General features: G+C 41.3%; 2 protein-coding genes across 4 annotated transcripts; both read left to right on the forward strand.

Moving 5' to 3' along the window:
- Window positions 1-935: 935 nt before the first annotated feature.
- Window positions 936-18,166, forward strand: gpam (glycerol-3-phosphate acyltransferase, mitochondrial). Of its 3 annotated transcripts, none has more exons than XM_019264802.2 (21): window positions 936-1,112; window positions 4,609-4,748; window positions 4,912-5,031; window positions 5,652-5,725; window positions 6,933-7,046; window positions 7,255-7,404; window positions 7,522-7,621; window positions 7,793-7,929; window positions 8,662-8,761; window positions 10,144-10,356; window positions 10,515-10,628; window positions 10,901-10,986; window positions 11,885-12,000; window positions 13,039-13,109; window positions 13,561-13,828; window positions 13,927-14,084; window positions 14,237-14,314; window positions 14,410-14,547; window positions 14,642-14,831; window positions 15,025-15,083; window positions 15,208-18,166. In XM_019264802.2, the coding sequence occupies exons 2-21, from the start codon at window positions 4,665-4,667 to the stop codon at window positions 15,322-15,324; spliced, it is 2,487 nt and encodes an 828-aa protein (XP_019120347.2). In that variant the 5' UTR covers window positions 936-1,112; window positions 4,609-4,664; the 3' UTR covers window positions 15,325-18,166. The 3 variants fall into 3 exon arrangements, with proteins under 3 accessions (XP_019120347.2, XP_019120348.2, XP_019120349.2); XM_019264803.2 differs by lacking the exon at window positions 936-1,112 and adding an exon at window positions 1,200-1,313; XM_019264804.2 differs by lacking the exon at window positions 936-1,112 and adding an exon at window positions 1,820-1,922.
- Window positions 18,167-18,845: 679 nt separating this feature from the next.
- LOC104936715 (FERM domain-containing protein 6-like) lies at window positions 18,846-23,099 on the forward strand. The gene is given in 14 exon segments (XM_027289579.1): window positions 18,846-19,039; window positions 19,625-19,715; window positions 19,852-19,931; window positions 20,169-20,227; window positions 20,323-20,533; window positions 20,615-20,801; window positions 20,804-20,844; window positions 20,888-20,953; window positions 21,074-21,142; window positions 21,817-21,991; window positions 22,279-22,428; window positions 22,520-22,645; window positions 22,732-22,754; window positions 22,834-23,099. Coding segments are annotated over 14 exon segments (1,392 nt in total). The 5' UTR covers window positions 18,846-18,967; the 3' UTR covers window positions 22,876-23,099.
- The last annotated feature ends 86 nt before the right edge of the window (window positions 23,100-23,185 follow it).

The raw sequence follows: 23,185 nt of genomic DNA on the forward strand, positions 1-23,185 counted from the left end.
TGTGAAAGAAAGAAAAAAATGTTTTTTTAAAATGTGTTCACGCCTGATTGGCTTAGATTTAGTTACATTGTCATTTAAAAAAAGAGATAATTGTGACAATGAAAACAGTTACAGAACAGTGTATTTACAAGTGTAACTTTTATTGTTGATTTTTTCATATTTAAAAGTATTTTTTATTGATACAAATCTTAACCTCGTGTTCATTTTAAGCATGACTTATAATGCAAAGTCTGTTAACATTCTAACCCTAACCCTAGCTGTTGTTATATAGTGTGATGGCATGTGGCAGGAAAGATTTCCTGTATCTGTCCCTTCGACAGTGGAGCTGTAGCAGCCTGTGGGAGAAGCTGCTCCGCTGTCTGTCCACTGTGTGGTGGAGAGGGTGCTGCTCATGGTCCATGATGGATAACAATTTATTTAGCGTCCTCCTCTCCACCACAGTCTCAAGAGACTCAAGTCTCAGTCCAAGAACAGAGCCAGCCTTCTTGATGATCTTCTCAAGTCTGTAATTAAATGTATTGTATGTCTCTTTTCTAAGTGTTTATATAATATAAATAATGTTATTGGTTTAACCTGTTTTTTGACTGTTTTGATAGGACACATAATCAATGTAATTTTTTTTACAGAGACTCTTTTTTTCAACAGATATTCTATATATTATATATATATTTGATTTTATATTTATATTTGATATTGGGCTTCTCCGGGAAAACCAGTTTCGTTTCATCCCATGTTTACATGTGTTGTAATGACAATAAAACTCCTTTAATCCTTGAATCCTTGAATCCTTGATGGTTCAAAGTTTGACCCAGCAGCTGATGTTGTGAATGAGGAGTAGGGTTTAGATGGGCGCGGTGCTGCCACCTGCTGGCCGCCGGCAGAACAGCACCGGCCGGCCGGCTGTAGCACAGCAGCAGCAGCAGCTCCCTCCTGCTGTCACACCGACAGAGCTGTGTGTGTGTGTGAGTGTGTGAGTGTAAGTGTGCAGTCCGGTCAGAGCTCGTGTAAAGAGGACACACAAGCGGGACTAAAGAACCGAGCGGCTGGCTACAGTTCAGCTTATCGTTTATATATTTCTCTGAGATATGAGTCAGCGTGACAAAACATTCACGGTAAGTTATTTTTTTTTGTTCTCGCGATCCTGGCTAGCCGGTAGCTAGTCGCTGCTGCTGCTAGCTACATCGCCGACGTTAACCGTTAATAACGCCGCTGCGCGCGTGTGTGTATGTGTGTGTGTATTGTCATGGAAACAATAACCGTAGCGGAACGTTAGCTCACACGACAACCTCGACACGTCTGTGAACGGCGGACAGGTGAGTTACAGTCACGTCCGTGTGTGCATAACCTCACGTTAGCCGGTTAACTTTACATTGACATTGAGTTTCAAGAGGAGCGTGAGGTTTAACGTCTAACCTTGGCTTGTGACGTTAGCTAATGGGTTTAACGCTTAATGCTCATATACGGCAACCTAACGTCAGGTTAATGCACCATATAGCCTGTATGTGTGTGTATATATATCTTCCTAATATCGCGAGTATCTCATGAGGCAATGTGACAGATGAGAGATGAGACAAAAGCTGCACAAGCCATTGTTTAATAACTTAAAACACCTAAATGGAGCAACTAGATCCATTCATGCAGTTATTATTATGATGATGATGATGATGATGAGATTGCAGCTTTACACCAAACACACACACACAGAGAGAGAGAGAGAGACACACACACACACACACACAAGAAAAGGCGTTACTTTGTAGCCAAGCCAGACATCAGGATGCCAGCCTGGTTTGTGCCATTGTTGTCTGCACTGCTAGTTATCTGCACACCCCATCTGTCACACGGATACTTCTCCTGTTTTGACCTGCTTACTGCAGACGGCTTGGAGCATGTGTAGGACGGATTAACCTATTCGTGGACATGTATGTATGAACAGGGGAAGGGGGGGTTTTCATGGCAGATAAAGCCAGCTTTAGAAGTTTAAACCGGTGTGATTTGCAGATCATGCTGTGGTCGGATGTTATATTTCGTTGATGCTTAATTGCTAAATTAATAATCAAAGCTGACCCATAAGAATCTGAGATATAAGCCTGCATGGGCTGACATTTGTGGATCTTTCCCAGTGCATTCCTAAAAAAAAAAATATAGCAAAGCAGTAACCTCTATCGTCTGCGTTCGTATCATGCTGACACACTCTGTATTTTTTGTCCATTTGGAGGCTAAAAAAAAGTGTCAGCGTAGCCTTATTACTCTGCTCTCGTCGGTGTGTTTACTTGCATGGAAACTTTAATGTTTCATTATGGCTACCTCCACCTGTTACCTAATCCCCCTCAGCTCCTCATTCTTCAACTTCTTTGTTTTGCTTCCAACAAAGTCACCCCATCAAGTGGAGTACTCCCGGTCGTTGACCCTTTTTGAAAAAACCCGCTTTCCCCCCTCATCAGTGTGCGTATCGCCTACCAACACACCACAACGCCGCAACAGGACGGTGGCTCAATGGGCATTCATTCATTCTGCTGGACATTAGTGAGGCAGGGATATGTTTTGGCCAAGAGGTCTGCATGTTTGCCATCTCTCCCCTCAGACTTATTACTCACAGAAAGATGGATCTGCATTGTCTCTTAACTGACACACATACTGTCCAATGTTTGGTTTACGAGCATTCATTCATAAAGTCACTCACCGACCTATTTCCAAACTAATGAGAGGCACTGGTCGTGGTGTTTTCGCTTAATTACCTTTGTACCCGCTTTGCACTTTGTGCCAGAAAAGCAGATCATTGGTAAATATTGCAGTTTACACGTTAGAGGATGTGTTGTTGCTCCTATTCACCATCACTAAACAGAGCTCCAGAGAAGTGTCTTTCAACCAGCGCTGCAATGTTTACAATGTGGTAACATACAAACCAAACCCCACTGGAGGGACCGGCTCATTCACCTGGGGAAACAACAGGCAGAGTGCGGCAACGTCAAAGTTTTCTTTGTGTATGTGGGGCCCAGACGCCGCACACCTCCATTGTAGTAAAAGGTTAACAAGACTCGCGGGTGTGGTGTGGGACTGTATTGTGCAATATTAGTCACGTAATGAACACTGAAACAGTATTTTACAGTGTTTTAATCTGCAGAACATCATCATGAAATATACAGTTATACAAAACAAAAAGCAAAAGTACAAGAAAAACTTTCATATCTACAGATAATATTATTAAACAAAAAGTTGCAGGCCGATTAGACAAATCAATTCCCTGTTAAATGTTTAAAAATATGCCCAAAATTATTCAGGTAACCGCTGACAATTATTAAAAAAAGAAGCTTAGAACAGATCAGTGTAAATACTCTTATAAACTTATTTTTTAAGACACAGGACACATTTCTATTTTCCCTACCCTAGAGTTAGTTAACCTGTATATTATTATACCTACAGTGAATACCATAGTGAGTCACCTCACACGCCCTCTGGGTAGTAGTCAAGGTTTCCCTCGTATGATGTTTTGTTGATTACCTGCTCGAGTCCTTTTAGATCCTGTCCTGTGTACTGTAGGAAAACCATCTGACCTGTGATAAACTGATCAATTTCACTATAAAGGACACATGTGAGCGTAATGTAACTGCAGCTTCTGATGAACCAACGAGGAACTATTCATTGATGAAGTTCATTCGAGTTCAACTTTTGTACTCTGAAACTGAAACTGTACTGTGGCATGACGATATTTTAAAATAGCTCACTTGCAGAAGTGACATGATGAATGATAAGTGATTATAATGATTGGATGCTATCAGAGCGTGCACGAATGAGGGGAAATCAGTAAAAAACAACTTAAATGCACTAAATAAATCCAGCCAATTGATTTGCAGATTGTCACCTGTTATGTTTCCTAAAGGCGGCTCTTTCTCAGATTGGGCTTGTGGTGCAAAAGTTATTCAGAACGCAGTAGACCCGCCCGTTAATTGTAGTCAAAGTGTCTGGGGACGAATGAAACAATGTAACCTTGACAAAATGTGGCCTAGCTGGAGCAAACAGGTGTGTGAACCCAACTCGTACCATCAGGGTGATGCATCATGTGGGAGGAGAATGTTTGTTTCTTTGGTTTCCTGCTGGGGTGAAGCTTGTATTGTCTTGTTCATGCTCAGTTCTCAAAATGCCAAGCAGAGGCAGATGTTGCATAATATGAACCAATAAGCACCAATAAGGATGTCTTTATATTATAGAAATCTGAAACAGTCCCATTGTTGCACACTTTTAATTTTTTTTATATTAGTCTGAAACACGGTGCTTTTCTTTTACGTTAAAAGCAAAATTTCCACTACTTTGTATTCTAGTGAAACGTGAGCTCCCTGTTATTTGCACACCTAGGGAACATTGTTGTTGACCCATGAGAAGTGGAGTTTATTAAAAACATTTAGATCTCAAATTAAAATTGAAATAATTAAGTAGGTTTTAGGGTTACCCATTCAGTTTTTAAATCTACAATAATGTACCTTTTTAGCATGTCAGTAGTTTCTTGTTAAAATTTTCATGGTCTATTTGAAGTATGGCTAGTATTCTGAAGTACTCCTGCTTAGAAAGTGGAAACTTGCTTCATGATATGATATCCTTGTGTTTTGACAGCTTGCCAGCTAGTGCTGTGTGATCCGGAGAGGGGAGAGGAAAGGGCAGCATCGAACATGGAGGTGTCTGATGGCTTGTTGCTGCAGGTCAATAATGGCGAGCAGTGGTGTAACCGCTGGAAGCATCCCAATGATGACTCGGTAAGCCACAGACCCAGATCAGCAGTTTATCTTCGTAATTCCAAATCATAGTTATTCAATCTTGTCTTATAGCATGCATACGGTCTATAGAGCCGATACATTTGTGTGCGTTATGTTATTTCTTTACCTTGTAATGTAACTTTGTGTGTGGATGTGTTTCAAGGACCGCAGCACCAGCCCCTCGGTCCTGCGCTGCGTGGCCAGCACGTGGAAGGAGGGCCTGCTGAACAGAAAGAGGCCCTTTGTGGGTCGCTGCTGTCACTCCTGTACACCACAGAGCTGGGTAAAGTTACACCACAGCTAATTAACTCTCACACGAGTTCATTTGTTAAACGCTAGTCAGGTCCAGGGTATTATTTGTACTAACGTATACAATATGCAGTGTACGGGATCTGCCAAAAAACAACCTATTGTGGCTGTTTGAAAACGCAACAAGTCAAATCTTATTTGGTATGTCTCTGAAAGATGCTGCAAACACTGAATATGCAAGTTGCCTAGGGCGTGGAACGTGTACCAGCCTGGGTTAGAAGCATTTTCAGCATATTTCAAATGCATGACACACTGCTTAAAGTTATTTGTTAGGGACTATGTTTTGTGCAGTAACATGTGAGACGTTGATGAAACACCATTTCTTCTGAACAGCTGCATCAATAGTCAAAAGGTCAAAGGCAAAAAGGCAAAATGAGACCAGACTGACTTTGTGTAACTTTCAGGCCAGTCTGTCTCACACAGAATCTCAAGATAGGACATTGACGACTCCAGCTTGTTTAGCTGACCCCTAACCCTAAAATTCAATGTACCTGTATGTGTTTATTCCTTAAATATACAAACCCAACATCATCTCTAAGTTCCTATCTACATGCCTAATAATAATAATAATAATAATACTTGTTTCTGTTCCAGGAGAGGCTGTTCAACACCAGTATTCCATCTCTGGGACTGCGCAACGTCATCTACATTAATGAAACCCACACCAGGTAAACAAAGCAAAACCTACATCCTTACAGTATCACTTCCTTCAACAGTGTTGTTCTTTGAGCAGTCCATTGGTCCGCGAAGAGGAACATATTGAACTTTAGAAACTGTCAGTAATGTCGAGACGGTTGGCTTTCACACGTCGCTTTTGCACCAAGAGCAAGAGCTCTGACTTGTCCTGCATAGCACAACTAAAGCAGCACAGCAGACAGCCGCCTGTCTGTCTAACAACCTGTGTATAATAAATGTCAAGAGGTAGTGGAAAAGTAGACAGATGAATAATTTAAAGTGTTGTCAGTAGACACTGAACACATGCATCCAGTGACTGACCTTGGCAGTAAGACACCTTAATACCTCAAGCTGAAACAATATATACATTTAGACATTTGCCTTTTTTAAAGGATAGGCAGTTCTTTGGACAAAAGTAACCTAATGTTGCCATCATGCTCCAGCGTGCATGTTAAATACTGATAATTTATGTCTAGTATTTACTCTGCATTATCATGTAGACAGAGAGTGGAGCTGAGATGGGCTGAAGTCAATATGGACACGTTAGTATTGTTAGTTTTGTCTAACTTAATCAGTATTATGTTAATTATAAACTCAGCAAGGTGGAAACAAACTGACCTCAACACTGACATTGTCGTTGATAAAGCTGTGTGTAATGAATATGTGCCCCACAGCTGATCTCTGCTTCCTGAAAATGTGTTCAATTACCAGGAAATGTGTGTAACCGACAAAGACAGTGACCGGTTAAACCAACCTTTTATTCTGTCTAAGAGAGAATTTGATCAGATGTTGTCACGAACATTTATATTTACACAAAGTGTAGACATGCGAACAATATAAGTGAGAACGTGTTTTTTTTCGGGGCTTAACACAAACTTTTAAAAGTGGTTGTCAGGCTGGCAACCAGGCAACAGAAACTGAAAATATAGTTGCCATTTTTAGTCACTTCATATTTGAGTTGAGATAATATGCAGTTATGTCAACTTCATATTGACAATATGACATCAAAGCATGTCCAAAATATCGTCGTTAATATAAAACATTAATTTATTTGGGATTTCAGTTTTGCTTTTGTCATCCCCAGTTTCTCAAAGTAGTTGCTAACGGCAACCCGGAAACTGTTACTGTCAAGCCCCGTCTTCTCGACGTGTTTCTACGTAGACATCAGTGCACATGTGTGTCTTATGTGTGCTCATGCAGACAGCGGGGCTGGCTGGCGCGCAGGCTGAGCTATGTGCTGTTTGTCATGGAGAGAGACGTCAACAAGGACATGTTCACCAGGAACGTAGTGGACAACGTGCTCAACAACAGCCGGTAAGAGCAAACGTAACACGAGACGTTTGCTGGAAAGTTTCATCAAAGTGCAACTGAGCATCATGATAGTATGTAGTCACTATACATGGAGTGGAAACACTCGGCTAATGACAGTTGTGGTTTACAAAAGGAGAAAAGATGAAGTGAAATTTTGAGGTTTGTAGGCTAGAACATGCAGCCTTATGTTTGTGCTGTTTGTCCGTGGCAGGGTGGAGAGTTCTATTGTGAAGGTGGCCACAGATTTGGATGGTGCGGTCAGCCAGCCTGGTCAGGAGCAGAAAGCCGTCAGTAAAGTGAAGCAGAAAGCCAGAGCCTTCCTCCAGGAGATGGTGGCTAACATTTCCCCAGCGTTTATCAGGTACATACTGTACACCAAAAACCTCCCCTCAGTTGTTTTTTTTTAGCTGCAGTCACATTTATTATACCGTCCCACACCTGCTTTCTGTTTCATGTCTTCATTTGTCCTTTTGTTCAGGCTGACCGGGTGGGTCCTGCTGAGGCTGTTTAATGGTTTCTTTTGGAGCATCCAGATCCACAAGGGCCAGCTGGAAATGGTTAAGAAAGCTGCTACAGAGGTCAGCAGAAACTACACACACACACACACACTATACTGCAAACCGACACAGTAACGAGCTAACAGGGCTTTTTGTGTTTCATATACTCAGTCACTTTTTCTCATATATCATTTGTCATTTTTAAACCACCGACTGGTTGATTTTAAAACAATTTGTGTCTTGTCTTCACAGCAAAATGTTCCCATGGTCTTCCTCCCTGTTCACAAATCCCACATCGACTACCTGCTCATCACCTTGATCCTGTTCTGTCACAACATTAAAGCCCCGCACATTGCAGCGGGAAACAACCTAAGCATCCCTATCCTCAGGTAAAAGGCCCACGAAGACCGATGTCAAGTTTGATCTGGCAATAAAGCGCGATATCTGATCCCTTCAGATATATTCGGTCAGTCAGAACTCAAAGATCAGTTTGATTTCACAGGAAAGAGAATTCCTTGAAAAGAGATCAGATAGGAATTACAGCTGAAGTAAAGAGGCCAGAGACAGAGAGAGGTGGATGGACTTCGTTACCAGCAGGCGTAATAGAAATGACTGATTGACTAGAGCGTGAGACTGATTTTTACACTGGGGGGAATAAAAATGATCAGGCAGCAAGCCTGACAGCTCGTTATGAACCTTTTATCCTAATGTGCTTCCTTTGAGGATCTAAAACTGATCTTTAAAAACGTAGGTGCTTATGATTTAGGCCTCTGAAGTATTAACCTAAGACAAATAAAGAATGTTATAGACATAAACATGAACAGAACTGACAGATTCAGCACTAAAATTAGTTGAAATCTATTAGTTAAGGCAGGAACTGGATGCAGTTGGATGTTGGGAAGCACCCATGTTCAGCTGTTAGCAACACTTACTTATTGAAATCACATTGAATACTCCCAATAATTACAATTCTTATCAGTACGGTATAGTGTTTCCTCTTTTATCACAGTAACACTATAATCCAAATTGCTGCCAATTGAAAATGAAAAGGACTCTGATGCTGCTGCCAGTGTATAAAGTTTAGTTCGGTTGACACTTGATCAGACTTTCTTTGTTTCCAGCACCCTTATCCGTAAACTTGGAGGATTCTTCATACGACGGAAAATGGAGGAGACGGGCGATGGGAAGAAAGATATTCTGTATAGATCACTGTTACAAGCAGTAAGTCCAAAGAGTCCGTTCATCTTCTAAATGAGAGACTTGTTTAACATGTGACACTTGTTTCTTAGCATGTTTTACTATGTATTGTTGTCATGCTTTTCTGCTCTCTGCGCTCTTTTCATTCCTGAGTGACAGAGAGCTAAAAGCTTTTGTTACATAATCTCAGTGGAGCTCTCTCCTGTTCTAGTTTTTTTTTTAGGCGTACTGAGCAATCAGTCTCTGCACGGATTTATGATGTAATTTGACACATTGAGAAAGACATTTTTTTAACACTAACACTGTACCTGTAGTAAATAACTTCTGCAAAACGCCCTTGCTTTGGTAAATCAAGTCTTTCCAGTGATACTGGTCGGAATGCGTCGCCACCCTGGTTTTGAATGGACTGAATCATGAATCAGAATCTGAACCTTTTGTTGTCTATAATATGTGGAGTATGTGGCTTCTGTTAATGAGAAAACCTGAAGTAAAGTTCTAATGTTAATATGAATGCTTTGTCATCCAAAGCTATTTGCAGCATGATGTCTCTAAATGTGCGTTCTACTAAATAACCATGGCTGCTTAGTGGATTAACTTAATAGTACCAGGCTGTCAGGATTAAGAATTGTTATTAATTTGTATGTTTGGAGTTTGTGGAAGAGACCTTTAGTATCAGTGAAAGCAACAACGCCTATGTATTGTACTTTTAAGATAAGTGTGTATTGTAAGATAGCAGTTATCAGCTGAGCAACAGTTGGAAAGGATGACCTACATTTTGTCCCTTTGGACTTACAATATTTGACCATAAATCCCATCGAAAGAAGCAGACACGTGTGCGAGTGTAATTGTGAAAAGTGGACTGTGTAATACTTAACGATCCTGAAAGATTTTAATCTGACATGCCTGTGTCACACGCTGCTCTAAAATCAGTCGTTCCTGTGAAAGCCGTACCTGGATATCGGTGGTCCTCGCAGCTTATTCCAAATGTCACAGGCTAGAGTCCATTTCAGGACAAAGCTCTTCTTAACAAAAGTGTATACATAGCGAGAGACAGCTGCACACATACTGTGTTCAGGCGGATACCGTTACACAGCATGGCAGTCTTGGCACGTGCCCAGTTCTTTGGGGTGTGTTTGAGGGTCAAACTGTTGACGACCCCCCATTTTTAGGTGCATATACAGCAGCTGCACGGCGTTCACTTTGCTTCCACCTTGTGATGGCGTCAGTGTTGTTTTTTTAGAATGCCAAAGACTTTGCAGCACATCGCATTTTTCATCAAATCCTTTACATAAAACGTACACACATTTGTCCCATTTTTGTCATCCAGTGCCACCTTTTGTTCTTTCATCTTCATCACACCCTTCTCAGTCCAACTTTTTCCTCTGTGTTTTATCCATTTTCTGCAGTATACAGAGGAGCTGTTGCGTCAGCAGCAGTTTTTGGAGGTCTACCTTGAGGGTACCCGCTCCCGCAGCGGTAAGCCGTCTACAGCGCGTGCAGGCATGCTGTCCATCGTGGTAGACGCACTATGCACCGGGGCCATCGCTGACGTCCTGGTGGTGCCAGTTGGCATCTCTTATGATCGTATTATCGAGGGCAACTACAATAGTGAGCAGCTGGTAAGTGCTTAGATGATGTGATTCAAAACTATTAAAAAAAACCCCAGATACAATAAAGTTTTAAACTGTAGCTGGAGGGAAGTGAGGGGGTAAAAGATTAACTATGTAGTCATACAGTATGTGTTGTTGATGATGATTATTAAATCTAATCCCACCAGGGCAAACCGAAGAAGAATGAGAGTTTGTGGGGAATAGCATGCGGCGTGTTCAGGATGCTGAGGAAGAACTACGGATGCGTCCGAGTTGACTTCAATCAGCCCTTCTCCCTAAAGGTGACATCAGCTTTTATACAAATACAACTACAGCAGCTTGTATAGAAGCTATTACAATAACATATTTCAGGTATAACTTGTGATTTTAAAGTCCTAAGAAAGTGTTCATCAGCATGTAGCATGCTTTCTTTTGGTGTCACAACATCAAAAGTGAGAGAATATTTACAGAAAAAAATAATAAATGTGGCTTATATGAGGTTTAAAGTGTGTATGCAGCACAGGTTGTCTATCTGAGTTTGTCATTGTAACAAACCTTTGTGTGTCAAATGTAGGAGTACCTGGACAGCCAAAGAAGCCGGCATATTCCACCACCTGTGTCCCTCGAACACAACTTGATGCCCAGCATTATTTCGGCACAGTAAGTACACACACACACACACAACTCCTCTGACCAGTGCTGATGCACACACCAGCAGTCCCACATTCCCACCTGTAATATCATGAACCCTCGTGTCACAAACTTGACTTCGCCCTCCTGCTGCTTCACAGCAGGGTCTGTTATCCGACATCCGAGCACAGCGCTTGAGTTCGCACTGACAGGGGTCACTTCAGTTCAGTGCTGTCCCTTCATAATAAAACCGCACACACAAGGACAGCAGCGTTTCATCCCAGCTGGTCTCAAGTCACAAGATCAGAACTCACGCCAGAAGAGTCGACTGAGAAACAAGTATTACTATTTCATAAAAAGTGACCCGCGGTCACATGCTGGAAAGTAACCTGTCTCAAATATGTTTAAGAGATGGATGAGACTTTAAAGGTAAATTAATAACTTGACTAATCATCAACAAAAAATCAGCAACTATTTGATCAATGAATCATTAAAATGCGAAATCTGCTATTTTCAGCCTCTCGGATATTTCTTGCTTTTATCTTTTTTTTATCTTTGGATTTTGGACTGACACGACAAATATTTAAAGACCTCACCTTGGACCTAGACGAAACTAGGATCGACCGGGAGGGACTTTTTTCTGACATTTTTATTGACCAAACTATTAATCGATTAATCTAGAAATAATCAGCAAACAATAATACACAGGGCAGACTCGGGACTTTTCGGCTGTTTACAGTCATGTTGAAACAATCGTCCAAATAAAATATTAAACCTTTTTTCGTTGGATGTCTCACCCCCTTCGGTGGCATATGTCTTGCTTGTCTTGACATTTAACCTTTTTTTAAAGTACACCACCATATCAAGCTGGCAGACTTAAGTCAGCTGTCAAACTGTGTGTTAACATGTTGAGTTATTATTCTTCCAGACCTGATGCTCAGCTGTTTGAGGGGCAGGAGGAAGAGGAGCAGTTGAACCGAGAGCTGCCCGATGACATCTTGAGACGACAACTTATTAACAACCTGGCCAAGCACGTCCTCTTCAGTAAGAAACTCTCAACACCACAGCCAGAGGATTAACTACACCCTGTAAACTTGTTTGATATAATGCTTAGGGATCATCATCACTGCCATGTGGCAGAGGTCATAAAAAAATCATCACAATACCAGCCACCTTCCAACTAGGAAGCTAAATTCAGCTTAGACCCGTCACATCTTATTTATTTAAAATATTCAAGCATGTCTGTTGCGTCATTAGGCAATCCTCTTCTGCGCATGCATCTCCTTTTCATCCCGTGTTAAAGGTGCACCTGCTTGCTGAAGCTAAGTCGGCACTCACGACATAACTCATCCATCAAACTGCCACTGCTACTTGAAAGCCCCGAACAGCACAGCATCAGTCCGTCACCTTCACATCACTCTGGGCTTTTCACCTCAGGAGTAGCGCTACAGAAACCGGTTCTCCCCAGCTCATTCAGCTGCATTCTCCCTACGCTAGACCCATTTGCTTTTTACTATCAGCCAATCAAAAAGCCTCCAGCTGGATGGCATGTTGTTTTCAGCCAATCGGGTGAAGGGGAGGATAGTGAAGCAGAAGAGGGGAGGAATGCAGTACCAGTGCTCTCAAGTGTTTTACACCCCTGAACTGTTGCTCAAGATACACGAGTCACCCTGTCATTGTCATACGATATGTCTGTACACACACGCACACACACACACACATATACATTATAATCAACTCTTTTGGGGTTTTTTAACCCTTTGTTTGTATATCTAATTACCCTAGACAAACCTGGTACATTGCACATTTTAGAAGACTAAAAAACATTTTCATATATATATATATAATATTTAAATAAGGTCAGTAATAGAGTGACCCATCATAACAGTAAAGCATTCATGTTTTTTAGTCCTGTAGATGTATAATACTAAATATTTCCAGATGTTTCAGGAGTGTTTCTCAGTGTCCTGCAGCTGTGTAGCATTACTGTCAGCTTTCTTTAAGACACACTGGTCCATTACCGGAGTCTCTGCTTTGATATCGTCGGTGCTCATTATATCCTCTTTGTGTCTTCCCTCACAGCGGCTAATAAGTCCTCAGCGATCATGTCTACCCACATTGTAGCCTGTCTGCTGCTGTACAGACACAGACAGGTAAGCGTGCCCGTCTTTCATGTCCTCACTGTAACCTCCTCTCCTGCCACCGTGTCCTGCCTGCACTTCTTTTTTCTTTTTTTCCCTCCCTCCTCTGTTTCTCAGATTTCTCCTCTTTTTTTTTTTTTGCATCTGTCTTTTTTTACCGATGATGCCCTCCCACCTTACACCAAGGTGATTTAAATGTCTCTCTCTGTTAGACATCTCGCTCTTCCTGCATCCTCTCTCACCACCTCTGTACATTAGCTGTGAGCCTCTGCCCTCTGCAGGCGCACGGATGTAAGTGCAGAGCGGAAAACCATTACTGAAATAGTTTTTCTGTCCTGAGAAACTGGCCAGTGCTGCGTACCACAAACTCAAGCCCAGTCTAGCTTTTTTGTTGTACCGAGTCACTAATTTCGGAACACGATCCAACAGTTTAAACTTGTGATTTCTGTCCACTTCGATCCAGGGGGTGGTGCTGTCCAAGCTGGTGGAGGACTTTTTCAACATGAAGGAGGAGATCCTGTCACGGGACTTTGATCTGGGCTTTTCGGGGAACTCGGAGGACGTGGTGATGCGAGCACTCCACCTTCTGGGAAACTGTGTCAATGTGACGAGCAGCGCAAACCGCAACGGAGAGTTCACTATCGCACCGAGCCAAACTGTACCGGCGCTTTTTGAGCTCAACTTCTACAGCAACGGCCTTTTCCATGTCTTTATTCCTGATGCAATCATCGGTACGTCGAGCCTTGACATTGTTCTTGTGTCCTGTTATCACGATCTTTGCTCCGATGTTAGATTTCCTCTAATAAACTTCTTTATGATTTGTCTCCAGCCTGCAGCATCCTGTCGCTGCAGCGAGAGCTGCTCGCAGAATCAGAATCAGATCAGCAGTCCGAGAATCCCTGTAGCCTCCCTCTCAGTCAGGAGAGACTCATCCGCAAGGCAGCCGGTCTCTCCCACTTCCTTATTAATGAGGTGGCTGTGGCACCAGTAAGTCCTGCACAATGTCACCACCAAGTCCAGCAAATAAAAGTTTTAGAAGTACTTCTCTAAGTTGCAAGACACCTTCATGTCTCTATTTGGCACTGATATTAGCCAATAACACAAAACACAACTCCTCTCTCCTCCTCTCTGTCCCGCAGCCTTGTCAGACTATTTACCAGGTTTTCCATGATGCAGTGACCCGGCTGATCCAGTATGGAGTTCTCTACGTAGCAGAGGTCAGTTTACAGATACGAACCTCACTGCTGGTGGATAAAAATAAAACTCTGACTGACGCTTGAAGTTGACTGTGCTGTGCGTATGTGTGTTATAGGAGGATCAGGAAGAACTGAGCCCCAGTCCCACAGAGGAACCTTGGCCCAAAAAGTTCCCCGAGCCCTTATCCTGGAGAAGTGACGAGGAGGATGAAGATAGTGACTTTGGAGAAGAGCAAAGAGATCGCTACTTAAAGGTCGAGTTTAATAATGACTGAATGAAATAAGACTATTTCAAACTATTGCGTTTCTTGAACTCGCTGACTTTCTCTCGTTTTTTCTTTTTTTCAGGTGAGCGTTTCCGCTGAGCACCAGGAGTTCTTTGTCTTCCTACAACGACTCGTCAGCCCCGTGCTAGAGGCGTACAGCGGGGCCGCGATCTTCGTCCACAGTCTGGGTCAGCCAATGGCTGAGTCCGACTACACCCAGAGGCTCTTTAGATACTTGCTCACCCGCACAGAGAGAGGAGTGGCTGCATACGGTAATAAGGCGATATATATATCCCCCACATGTAGTGTACACTTTTTTTTTAATGAATCCAGGCTTTATTTTAACCTGGAATAAACAAACAAAGACGACGTATCATGTGTCAGTGTTCGATAAATCATAGAAAAGTAAATATTTATCCAAAATACTTGTAGTTCTGAGTCTTTTGTCATCTCTTTTTTTTCCAGGTGAAAGTGCAACTCATTATTTGGTTAAGAACACAGTGAGGACCTTCAAGGAGCTCGGGGTAAGAGCGTGTTTGACTTAAAATTGTGTGTTTTATTATATGCATTAAAATACAGAAAGGTGTTTGGGTGGTGTTCATGTTCCTCCAGCTGGATTTAAGATTTGTGTGTTGGTGTTTTCTGTAGGTCCTGAAGGAGAGACGAGAGAACCGGGTGACAACTCTGGAGCTGAGCAGCACCTTTCTACCTCAGGCCAATCGGAACAAACTTCTGCATTACATCCTAGGTTTCACCCTTCTGTGACCGAGAAACACCTTTCAGCCCTGCTCAGACCCCAGGCTACTTCCAATAAAAGGGCTTCTACTGGTTACTTCTAAACAATCCCAGGTGCTACTCTGTGGAAAGCTTTACCAGGAAGTGCCTTCATGTAACAGCCGCTAACTGTTAGCTGTTAGCCGGAAGAGACTTGAAGCCAGTCTTCCCTTTTTGTTCCAGTCTCTGACCCCCCACCCCGCCACCTCCGACATAGAACTGTGCAGCAGATAAAACCTGTATCGTTCTTTCAAGAGGTACGTCTAGGAATCATCTTCTCTTCGGGAACTTTGCCACTTGAAGTCACGAGGTTTTAATATGATCAAGATTTTAAACTTATCAGAAAATATACTCAAGCAGGTTAGTGAATAAGAACCTATTTTACAGCAATCCGAACAAAGCAAGCTGCCTTTCGTCTATACAAGTGAGCAAGCAAAATATGCATAGAAAATAATCGTCAACATCGCGAACAAGAAAGGCGTTTTTACGTTGACTCTTTCTGCTCGTTTGTAACTGCTGTAATTTCTCAAGTGCACTATCATACAATAGGAAACATGTCAAAAATGTAGTTTGAATTTGAAAACAAATTATTGTACATAGACCACGAGAGCAATGTCTCTCATTTGTACAACGCGTACATATCCAAATTTTCATTTACGGAAGTAAATGTCAGAATCTAACCCTCCCTGTAGACAGCTTTGGTAGACAGTCATACTGCACAGTTACTGGTTTAAGATATCAAAAAAAATAAGCAGTCGGCCGTGCAGCAGTAGCTTCTAACACAAAATGTACCTGTTGAAAGTGCAGCAACTCACAAGCATCCACAGTCAAGTGCATTCAAACCACTAAAGTCTAAGTGCATTCCCTTTTCATCGTGGGTTTTGATGAAAAGTGACTCTGATCACCTTTTTTTCACGTTTCAATGAATGTGACGTAGTACAGCACTTAATACCAGCCATCACATCCACTTCAGTTCAAGCGCAACGAGCTCAGAAACTCTTTGGTCATGCCTTTCAGGGAACGCAGAGATTTAGGATACTTTAGGGGATTTTCATGTATTATAAACACGCTGTATAAAAGCTGTTATAGCGAGCAGAGCTAGTTGGGCATTCGCAAGACAGAGTTACTGCGTAGGGTGGTTAAAAAAAATAAACGGTACATATCTACTATGTAATCCACCTGAACAACAGGTCAAGTCAGTAAGACTTGGCTGTTTGTGAGAATGAGATAGTGTCAGTGCTGTTTTACTCTTGTTTACTTTAAAATGCAAACTGCTGTGATCAGCAGTGACATTTCTGAAAATGAAAACAGTCAGGTTTACCTGTTCCTTTATTTTTCTTGGTCACAGCAACGCTTCACTTCACATTTTTAACACCGCTGTCTTACATTACAGTCTAGAAATGTCAGAAAAACAGACTTCAAAATGCATGTGTCAAAAAAAAGTAGTGTCAGACAGGTTATATCATGAAAATCAGAAACCAAAACTACACGTGAGAAATTAAAACCTGATAGTGAAACCTCACCGCACAGAACCTGTGCACTTAGCCGCAGAACAGTTACCAGTTTTTCATTTGTATTGTAAAATAACTCAACAGGACTCAAATATTTAGGTCTTGTCTATATATGTGTGTAAATCTGATTTCGTTTTGCATTGAACATTCATGTTGATGTATGAGCGCACATCAACTGGAAAGAGAAGAAGAAGAAGAGGGAGGGAGGTGGTTGAAAAGGGCAGAGTAAGTTTGATGAATTGTCGGGGTTATTAGACGGGATGCGAACCCAAAATCAAAGATTAATAATGTGAAGACGGCGTGAATGTTTGAAATTAACGTTCTTGATCCATCGGGAGATAAAGTAAATGGGAATCCGGTGTCTGATACGCATTAAAAATTAATATTTATATTGAAAGACTAGTCTATAACACTGCTTTTTGTTTTCTTCTTTAATTCATATTATAAACCTGCATATTGTCATGGAGTTTTTCTAACCTGTGTACAAAATATTCCTGAAATGGAAAAGGTTACCGGTGAGCGGCATGTCGAAGAACAGAAAAGTATGTTATTTAAATGTGGTGTGAGCAGAGCGCCCACACAGTAATGAAATAGTCTGTGCTCAAGTTCAGAGGGAGCATCTCGACTCTCAAAGCATTTCTGAGCCCCCCCGCACCGAGGGACCCCCACCGCCAAGATAAAAACCACTTTCACGTACTGTACTGCATGTTTCCTCTGGTCGCCTTTTATTCATCGACACTTCAATGTGAACTCTACTTAACCTGAGAATTGTATTTTACGGTTTCGTGTGTGACTTTTGTTGCAGAGAAAGATAGTTGTTCGTGCAGGAGATAAAAGTTGTTACCTCTTGAATGTATCTCATCTGTCCCCCTCTTAAAAAAAAAAAGGTCAATGTGATTCTGTCGGATACTCGATGGAGTCGGTACAGATACGATGCTGGTGTTGGGGATTGTTGAGACTCATTGCTACTGAAGCTGCATTAACAACATCCCCCCTACAACTATGTAACTTTGTAGAATTAAAAAAAAAACGAAGCCTGTATCTGGAGAACAGGTGCCTTTTTAATGCACTGTAGTGTTCTTTGGTTGTGATTTTTGTTTTTTTTTGTTCTGTTTTTGTGCATGTTAACACTGGTTATTAAGTGTGGAAATCCAAAAGAACACTGTAGATTGTAACTTAAAAAAAAAACAGACAAACAAACACGAGCAGAGAACTTGTGGTTACTATAAGAAGAATCACCAGCTACTAAAAAAAAAAAAAAAGTGTCACTTTTTTTTCTTGCTTTTTCAGAGCAAAGCACAATTGGCATTATTGGATTTTTTTTTTAATAAATTAATAATAGATTAACAATGTTCTTGTGTCTGTCTTTTTATTTGTTTAATAGGACAGTCTTTTTATAAAGACTTAATCCAAAAGCAACAAATGTTTTCCAGTTATTTAAAGAAGAAAGGGAGGTCAGAAAATAATTGAATAATAGAAAAAGAATAAATACATACATGCGCATACTGATCTAAATAAACGGACCAAGCTTAGTTTTTTTTTTTTTTCATACAAACATATCACATCTTGGTTTATTCCAGGCTTATCTCCTTAGGTTGAATTTGCCTCAATATATCTCTTTTTTTTTTTTTTTACAGCCACATCTAGTAAATAATTTCCAAGCAGTTACTCTCAATATCTTTAATATATTTCAACAGATATATTTATCTTTTATCCATTTTCTGCCATAAAATCACCATCCAGCATGTCCACCAACATCCTCAGCTAGCTCCTTTTGGATATTTTGTTTTTTTCTCAACATGGTAATAGATTTCTGCAGCAGGAATGTTGAATATTGTATGAATGAATACATCAGGGTCCAAACAGATAATTTACAGCCATGTTTAAACCAGACGAGCTGAAACAACAACTTGATTAATCATAGACAAAAAAAAAATCAGTTTTAGTCATATTCTATGCGATTTGAGGTATTTTATACTTTTCAGTGTTTCATATCAACAAGAGTCAGAAGTCATTAGGTGTCAGGTTATTCGGAGGAAGGCTGATTTGTTCTGGTCGTCCCGTGGGAGTCCAGGAGGAGGATATATGGAGGTGGCCTGAGACGAACTGAAGCTTTTGTGACCATGAGGACGACGCAGAGGCGACAAGTGTGCGTCCTTCTACCAAACAAGCAGCACCTGGACTGTACTGTCAGGGTGAGTGTCCTTTCAATGTCATGCTTTTTATTTAGTCTGTGCGTCACTTGCAATTTAGAGAAATGAACAGACCCCAAATTTTATTAACAGGGCTTTCTTTCGTTGCATATCAACAACACGACTGATGCTGAACATTTAGTATTGTATTGCAGAGGCGCTGCACTTAAACGTGATCATTTCTAATATATTTTGGAAACATAAAGTGTACTTCTTCAAACTACTAATCTCGGCTGAGTTGGAAAATCTTCTAAAAAATTAATTTTACCATAACGGGAACTCATTTAATCCTCATAAAAAAATCAAATGAATTGAACTCTGGATGAGATTTTTGAACTTTTTTGAACATGCAGCCAAATTCTGACAAAATACTGTTTGCATAACTAGGCAATGAAATTAAAATATGATGAAATAAATAAGATTTCATGAAATATGGACCAAACAACCCAGTAATGGACAAAATCTTGATATCACAAAGCCAAAATACTGTATCAGTGTAAACCCAAAGCTCATAAGATAAGACCCTGAATGCACCATGTTCTCTTATGTACTTATTCTTGCTGTGCGTGTGTTTTGTGAGTTTTTTAGGCGAGAGCCAGAGGCCACGAGGTGTTGAATAGTGTGCTGAAGCAGCTCTTCGTCAGTGAGCTCCAAGTCTTCGGTCTGGCTGTTCTCAGAGGTCAGTTAGTGTCTGTGTGTGGGAGTCGTAGAGAAAATGTTTTCACTTCATTTATTGTGGGTTGCTGAGATTTAGGGAGGCTGCTGGTAATGAACGACCTTGTTTTCTCTATGTGAATCTAATTCATCATCCTCAGATAATGAATACCTCTTTCTTGATCTGGAGCAAAAGCTGAGCAAGTACTTTGGCAAAAGATGGAGGAGAGGATCCCTGAAGGTGAGCTGTTTTTTTTTTTCTTCTTTATGTATTTAGGCTTACAGTGCTGCATGTGGCAGCCTCAGTGAACTCTTGACTTGTATCAAGGGATGTCTTCTGTACAAACAGCGTCAGTATTAAAATGAATGCACATCAGCTCTTTGTTGCATGATTTCCGGACTGTCTGGACAATAAAGGCGATATGCAGAATATCAAAATGAATCTAAATCTGTTGAAATATTAACTCTACATTTGCAGATCCCATTCATCTTATTCCTGAGAGTGCAGTATTATGTAGAGAGCGGGCGGCTGATATTGTAAGTTGGTCTATTCATCTGTCTGCACATACAAACCATGAACGTTCTCCCATAACACAGAGACAACTTGTCAATGTCATATCTGGTTGCTTAAGGAGCAGTAAAATACAGCAGCTCTACTACGCTGAGCTGAGGCAGAAGGTTCTGCATTCCCAGAGCCGCCATCAGGAATCTTTGTTCTTCCAGCTGGCAGCGTCTGCGCTTCAAGCTGAGGTCGGAGATCTGGATTTGAATGATGAAGAGGAGGAGGGACAAGAGAGAAAACACAGACATTACTTTCTTCCTGAAGATTACTTCCCCTCCTGGGTAAGAAATAAAACATTAGACCTAATCTTGGAAATAATAACTTTTATATGTGCGTGAGCTTTGACATGCTCGTGTCCACAGCTGATAAAGCGACGAGGACGAGACTTTCTGCTCCAGCACTGCCCGGCATTACACACGGAGCTGAGAGGCGTGCCACGTAGCCAAGCCGTCCTGCGGTTTATAAAGGAGGCCAGCAGCCTGCAGGATGGAGCGGTCACCTTCTACAGGATGAGGCAGGTCAGTCACACTCACAAGAAAACCTCCACTGTCACTGCAACTGTAATGAAGTACAATCAGCAAATCAGGAGGCTGTTTACTCCGTAACATCTTCATCATTTCTGATTTTATGCGCAGGAGAAAAAAGAGCTGAGGAGTTTGATTCTTCTTGGTGTGGAATTGAAAGGAGTCCATATTTATCAGGTGTGACCTCCACAATGACACAATTAATTTTTTTCTGTATGCACAAAATTTCTTGAAGTGTTTGACTCTTAGATTATAAATAAACTTTCTGGAACTTTCTTAATTATTTTTTGTCTTAAGGAAGTGGAAGGGAAGCCGTGTTTATTGTATCATTTTTCCTGGACCGATATCGACTGCTTCACTTTCCAGGTTTGTCCCAAAGACCACACACACACACACACACACACCTGAGCACATATATATTCACATACTACCTGCCTTTTCTAACAGCGGTGGATTGTAATTAAGTAGTTTTACTCAAGTACAAATTGGTATTTGTATTTCTTTTTATTTCTTCTTACAAATTAAGAGTTTTGCTCACAAAATCAATCAATCAACAGAAAAAAAAATTCAGCAGATTAATCCAGAATTTAAAAAAAAAAGATGCAGTACATGCAAATGAACTGTACTTGTATAACGCCTTTCTAGTCTTCTGACAACTCAAGGAGCTTTTACACTAAATATGGCACTGACTGCGTAGCAAGGTGTCATCATCATCAGCTCATCATCATGACTCACGCACCGATAGCGCGGCCTTCAGGGTCAGTATCTCAGCCCAAGGACACTCTGACATGCAGACTGGAGGAGCTGGGCATCGAGCCACTGAACTAAATAGTGGATGACCCACTCTACCTGCTGAGCCACACTAATAGATGTAGTCCTTTATAGTATACTATAGTAACATCCTGCTCTTATATGAATGCATTATTCATAATAATCTAATGATACTTTAGTAACATTGTCAGTGTAGGCGTTTTACTTAAATAGAGTATTTCCACCCTGTGTCGTTACATCTGAATATTTTCCTCTGTTTTGCCCTTCAGGGCTGCAGGTTTGAAATCTCTGCAGTGGGCTCTCTGTGCCTCTCTAAGCTGGTGTATTACACTCCTTCTGTTTTCCACTCCAAACACATCCTGAGGCACCTCAGTGACAGTCACCGGCTCCACATTAATACCAGAGATGCAGTCAGCTGCGTCCAACAGCTGGAAGACATGGAGGGTAATCTCATCTTAATACTTCTCCGTTGCTAGAACACCGTGAGTTGATCATTTAGGAAGTAATTTATATCCTAAATGTCCTCAAGAAGTCACGAATGGGTGCTGTATCAAACTCATTGCTTTGTCATCTCAGAAACTGGACTTTGGTGGGTACCGGTCAGCCTAATATTATGACTTTTGTTCAATGTGTGGTGATATCCTTCATAAACAAACTATATATTGTGGCCAGTCTCTCAGATAATCACAATCCAAAGGCATCTTTTTCCTTTTTTCTTGGTCTCTCTGCAGCCTGTCAGTTCTACAAAGAGGCCTACATCTGTGACACAACACGCCTAACACACAGACTCCAGAGCCTCACGTCCTCCATGTCGGACTGCAGCGATGCAGTCGAAATGACAACAGCCTGGTCCAAAGAGGAGGAGGATGAAGAGGTCACAGGTCAGCGGAGAGGAAAAACATTTTACACTTGTGAATATAGAATAATTAGAGCTGCTTTTAAATTCAGCAGTGTTTCTGTTCACTGTGGCAGAGTTTGAGCTGTGCGTGGACGAACCACAGGAGTTTTTTGTTGACGACCCAGCTGAGGTGTTGTGGTTGGCTGAGCTGATGCATGCTGCGTCCGTCGGCGGACCTCAGGTGTCTTCTCCCTGGGCAGGTTAGTCCCAAAGAGACGTATCAAATAAAATAAGCTCGATCGCGTGTTTATCATTTCATAATCTCCTGTGCTCTTTTCATTATCAGCTGTCACCGTGGAAATGAAACAGGTGAGCAAACCGCAGATCCCTCTAATTGAACATTTGCAGCACATCAAAGGTTTCATGGTTTCCTCTGATCTGTGTGCAGGTTCTGCGGAGCAGGGAGGATGAAGGGGTTTCTGTGGACTAATGTACAGCCAGAGGCTGTTCTGCAGCTCAGGACCAGACCCCTAATGTCACTGCTCTGATGCTCATGTTGCTTTTCAAATTAGTCATCATACACCTAATAAATGATGTATCTGATATAGAACTATGTGCTAATAATCACTGTTTGCAGTGCAACATTAATATCTTTAACATACTGTATGTTTGTGTTTGCATCAACAAACTGTTAGATTAAAGCACTTGTAGATGTAGAGGGGCATTTGGAGTTCATTCATTTATTAATTAAATAATGTTCATATTAAAGTCTATATATATATATATATTATAAGTATAAC

This window comes from Larimichthys crocea, chromosome XVI (assembly GCF_000972845.2).
Source record: "Larimichthys crocea isolate SSNF chromosome XVI, L_crocea_2.0, whole genome shotgun sequence".
Taxonomy (NCBI): domain Eukaryota; kingdom Metazoa; phylum Chordata; class Actinopteri; family Sciaenidae; genus Larimichthys; species Larimichthys crocea.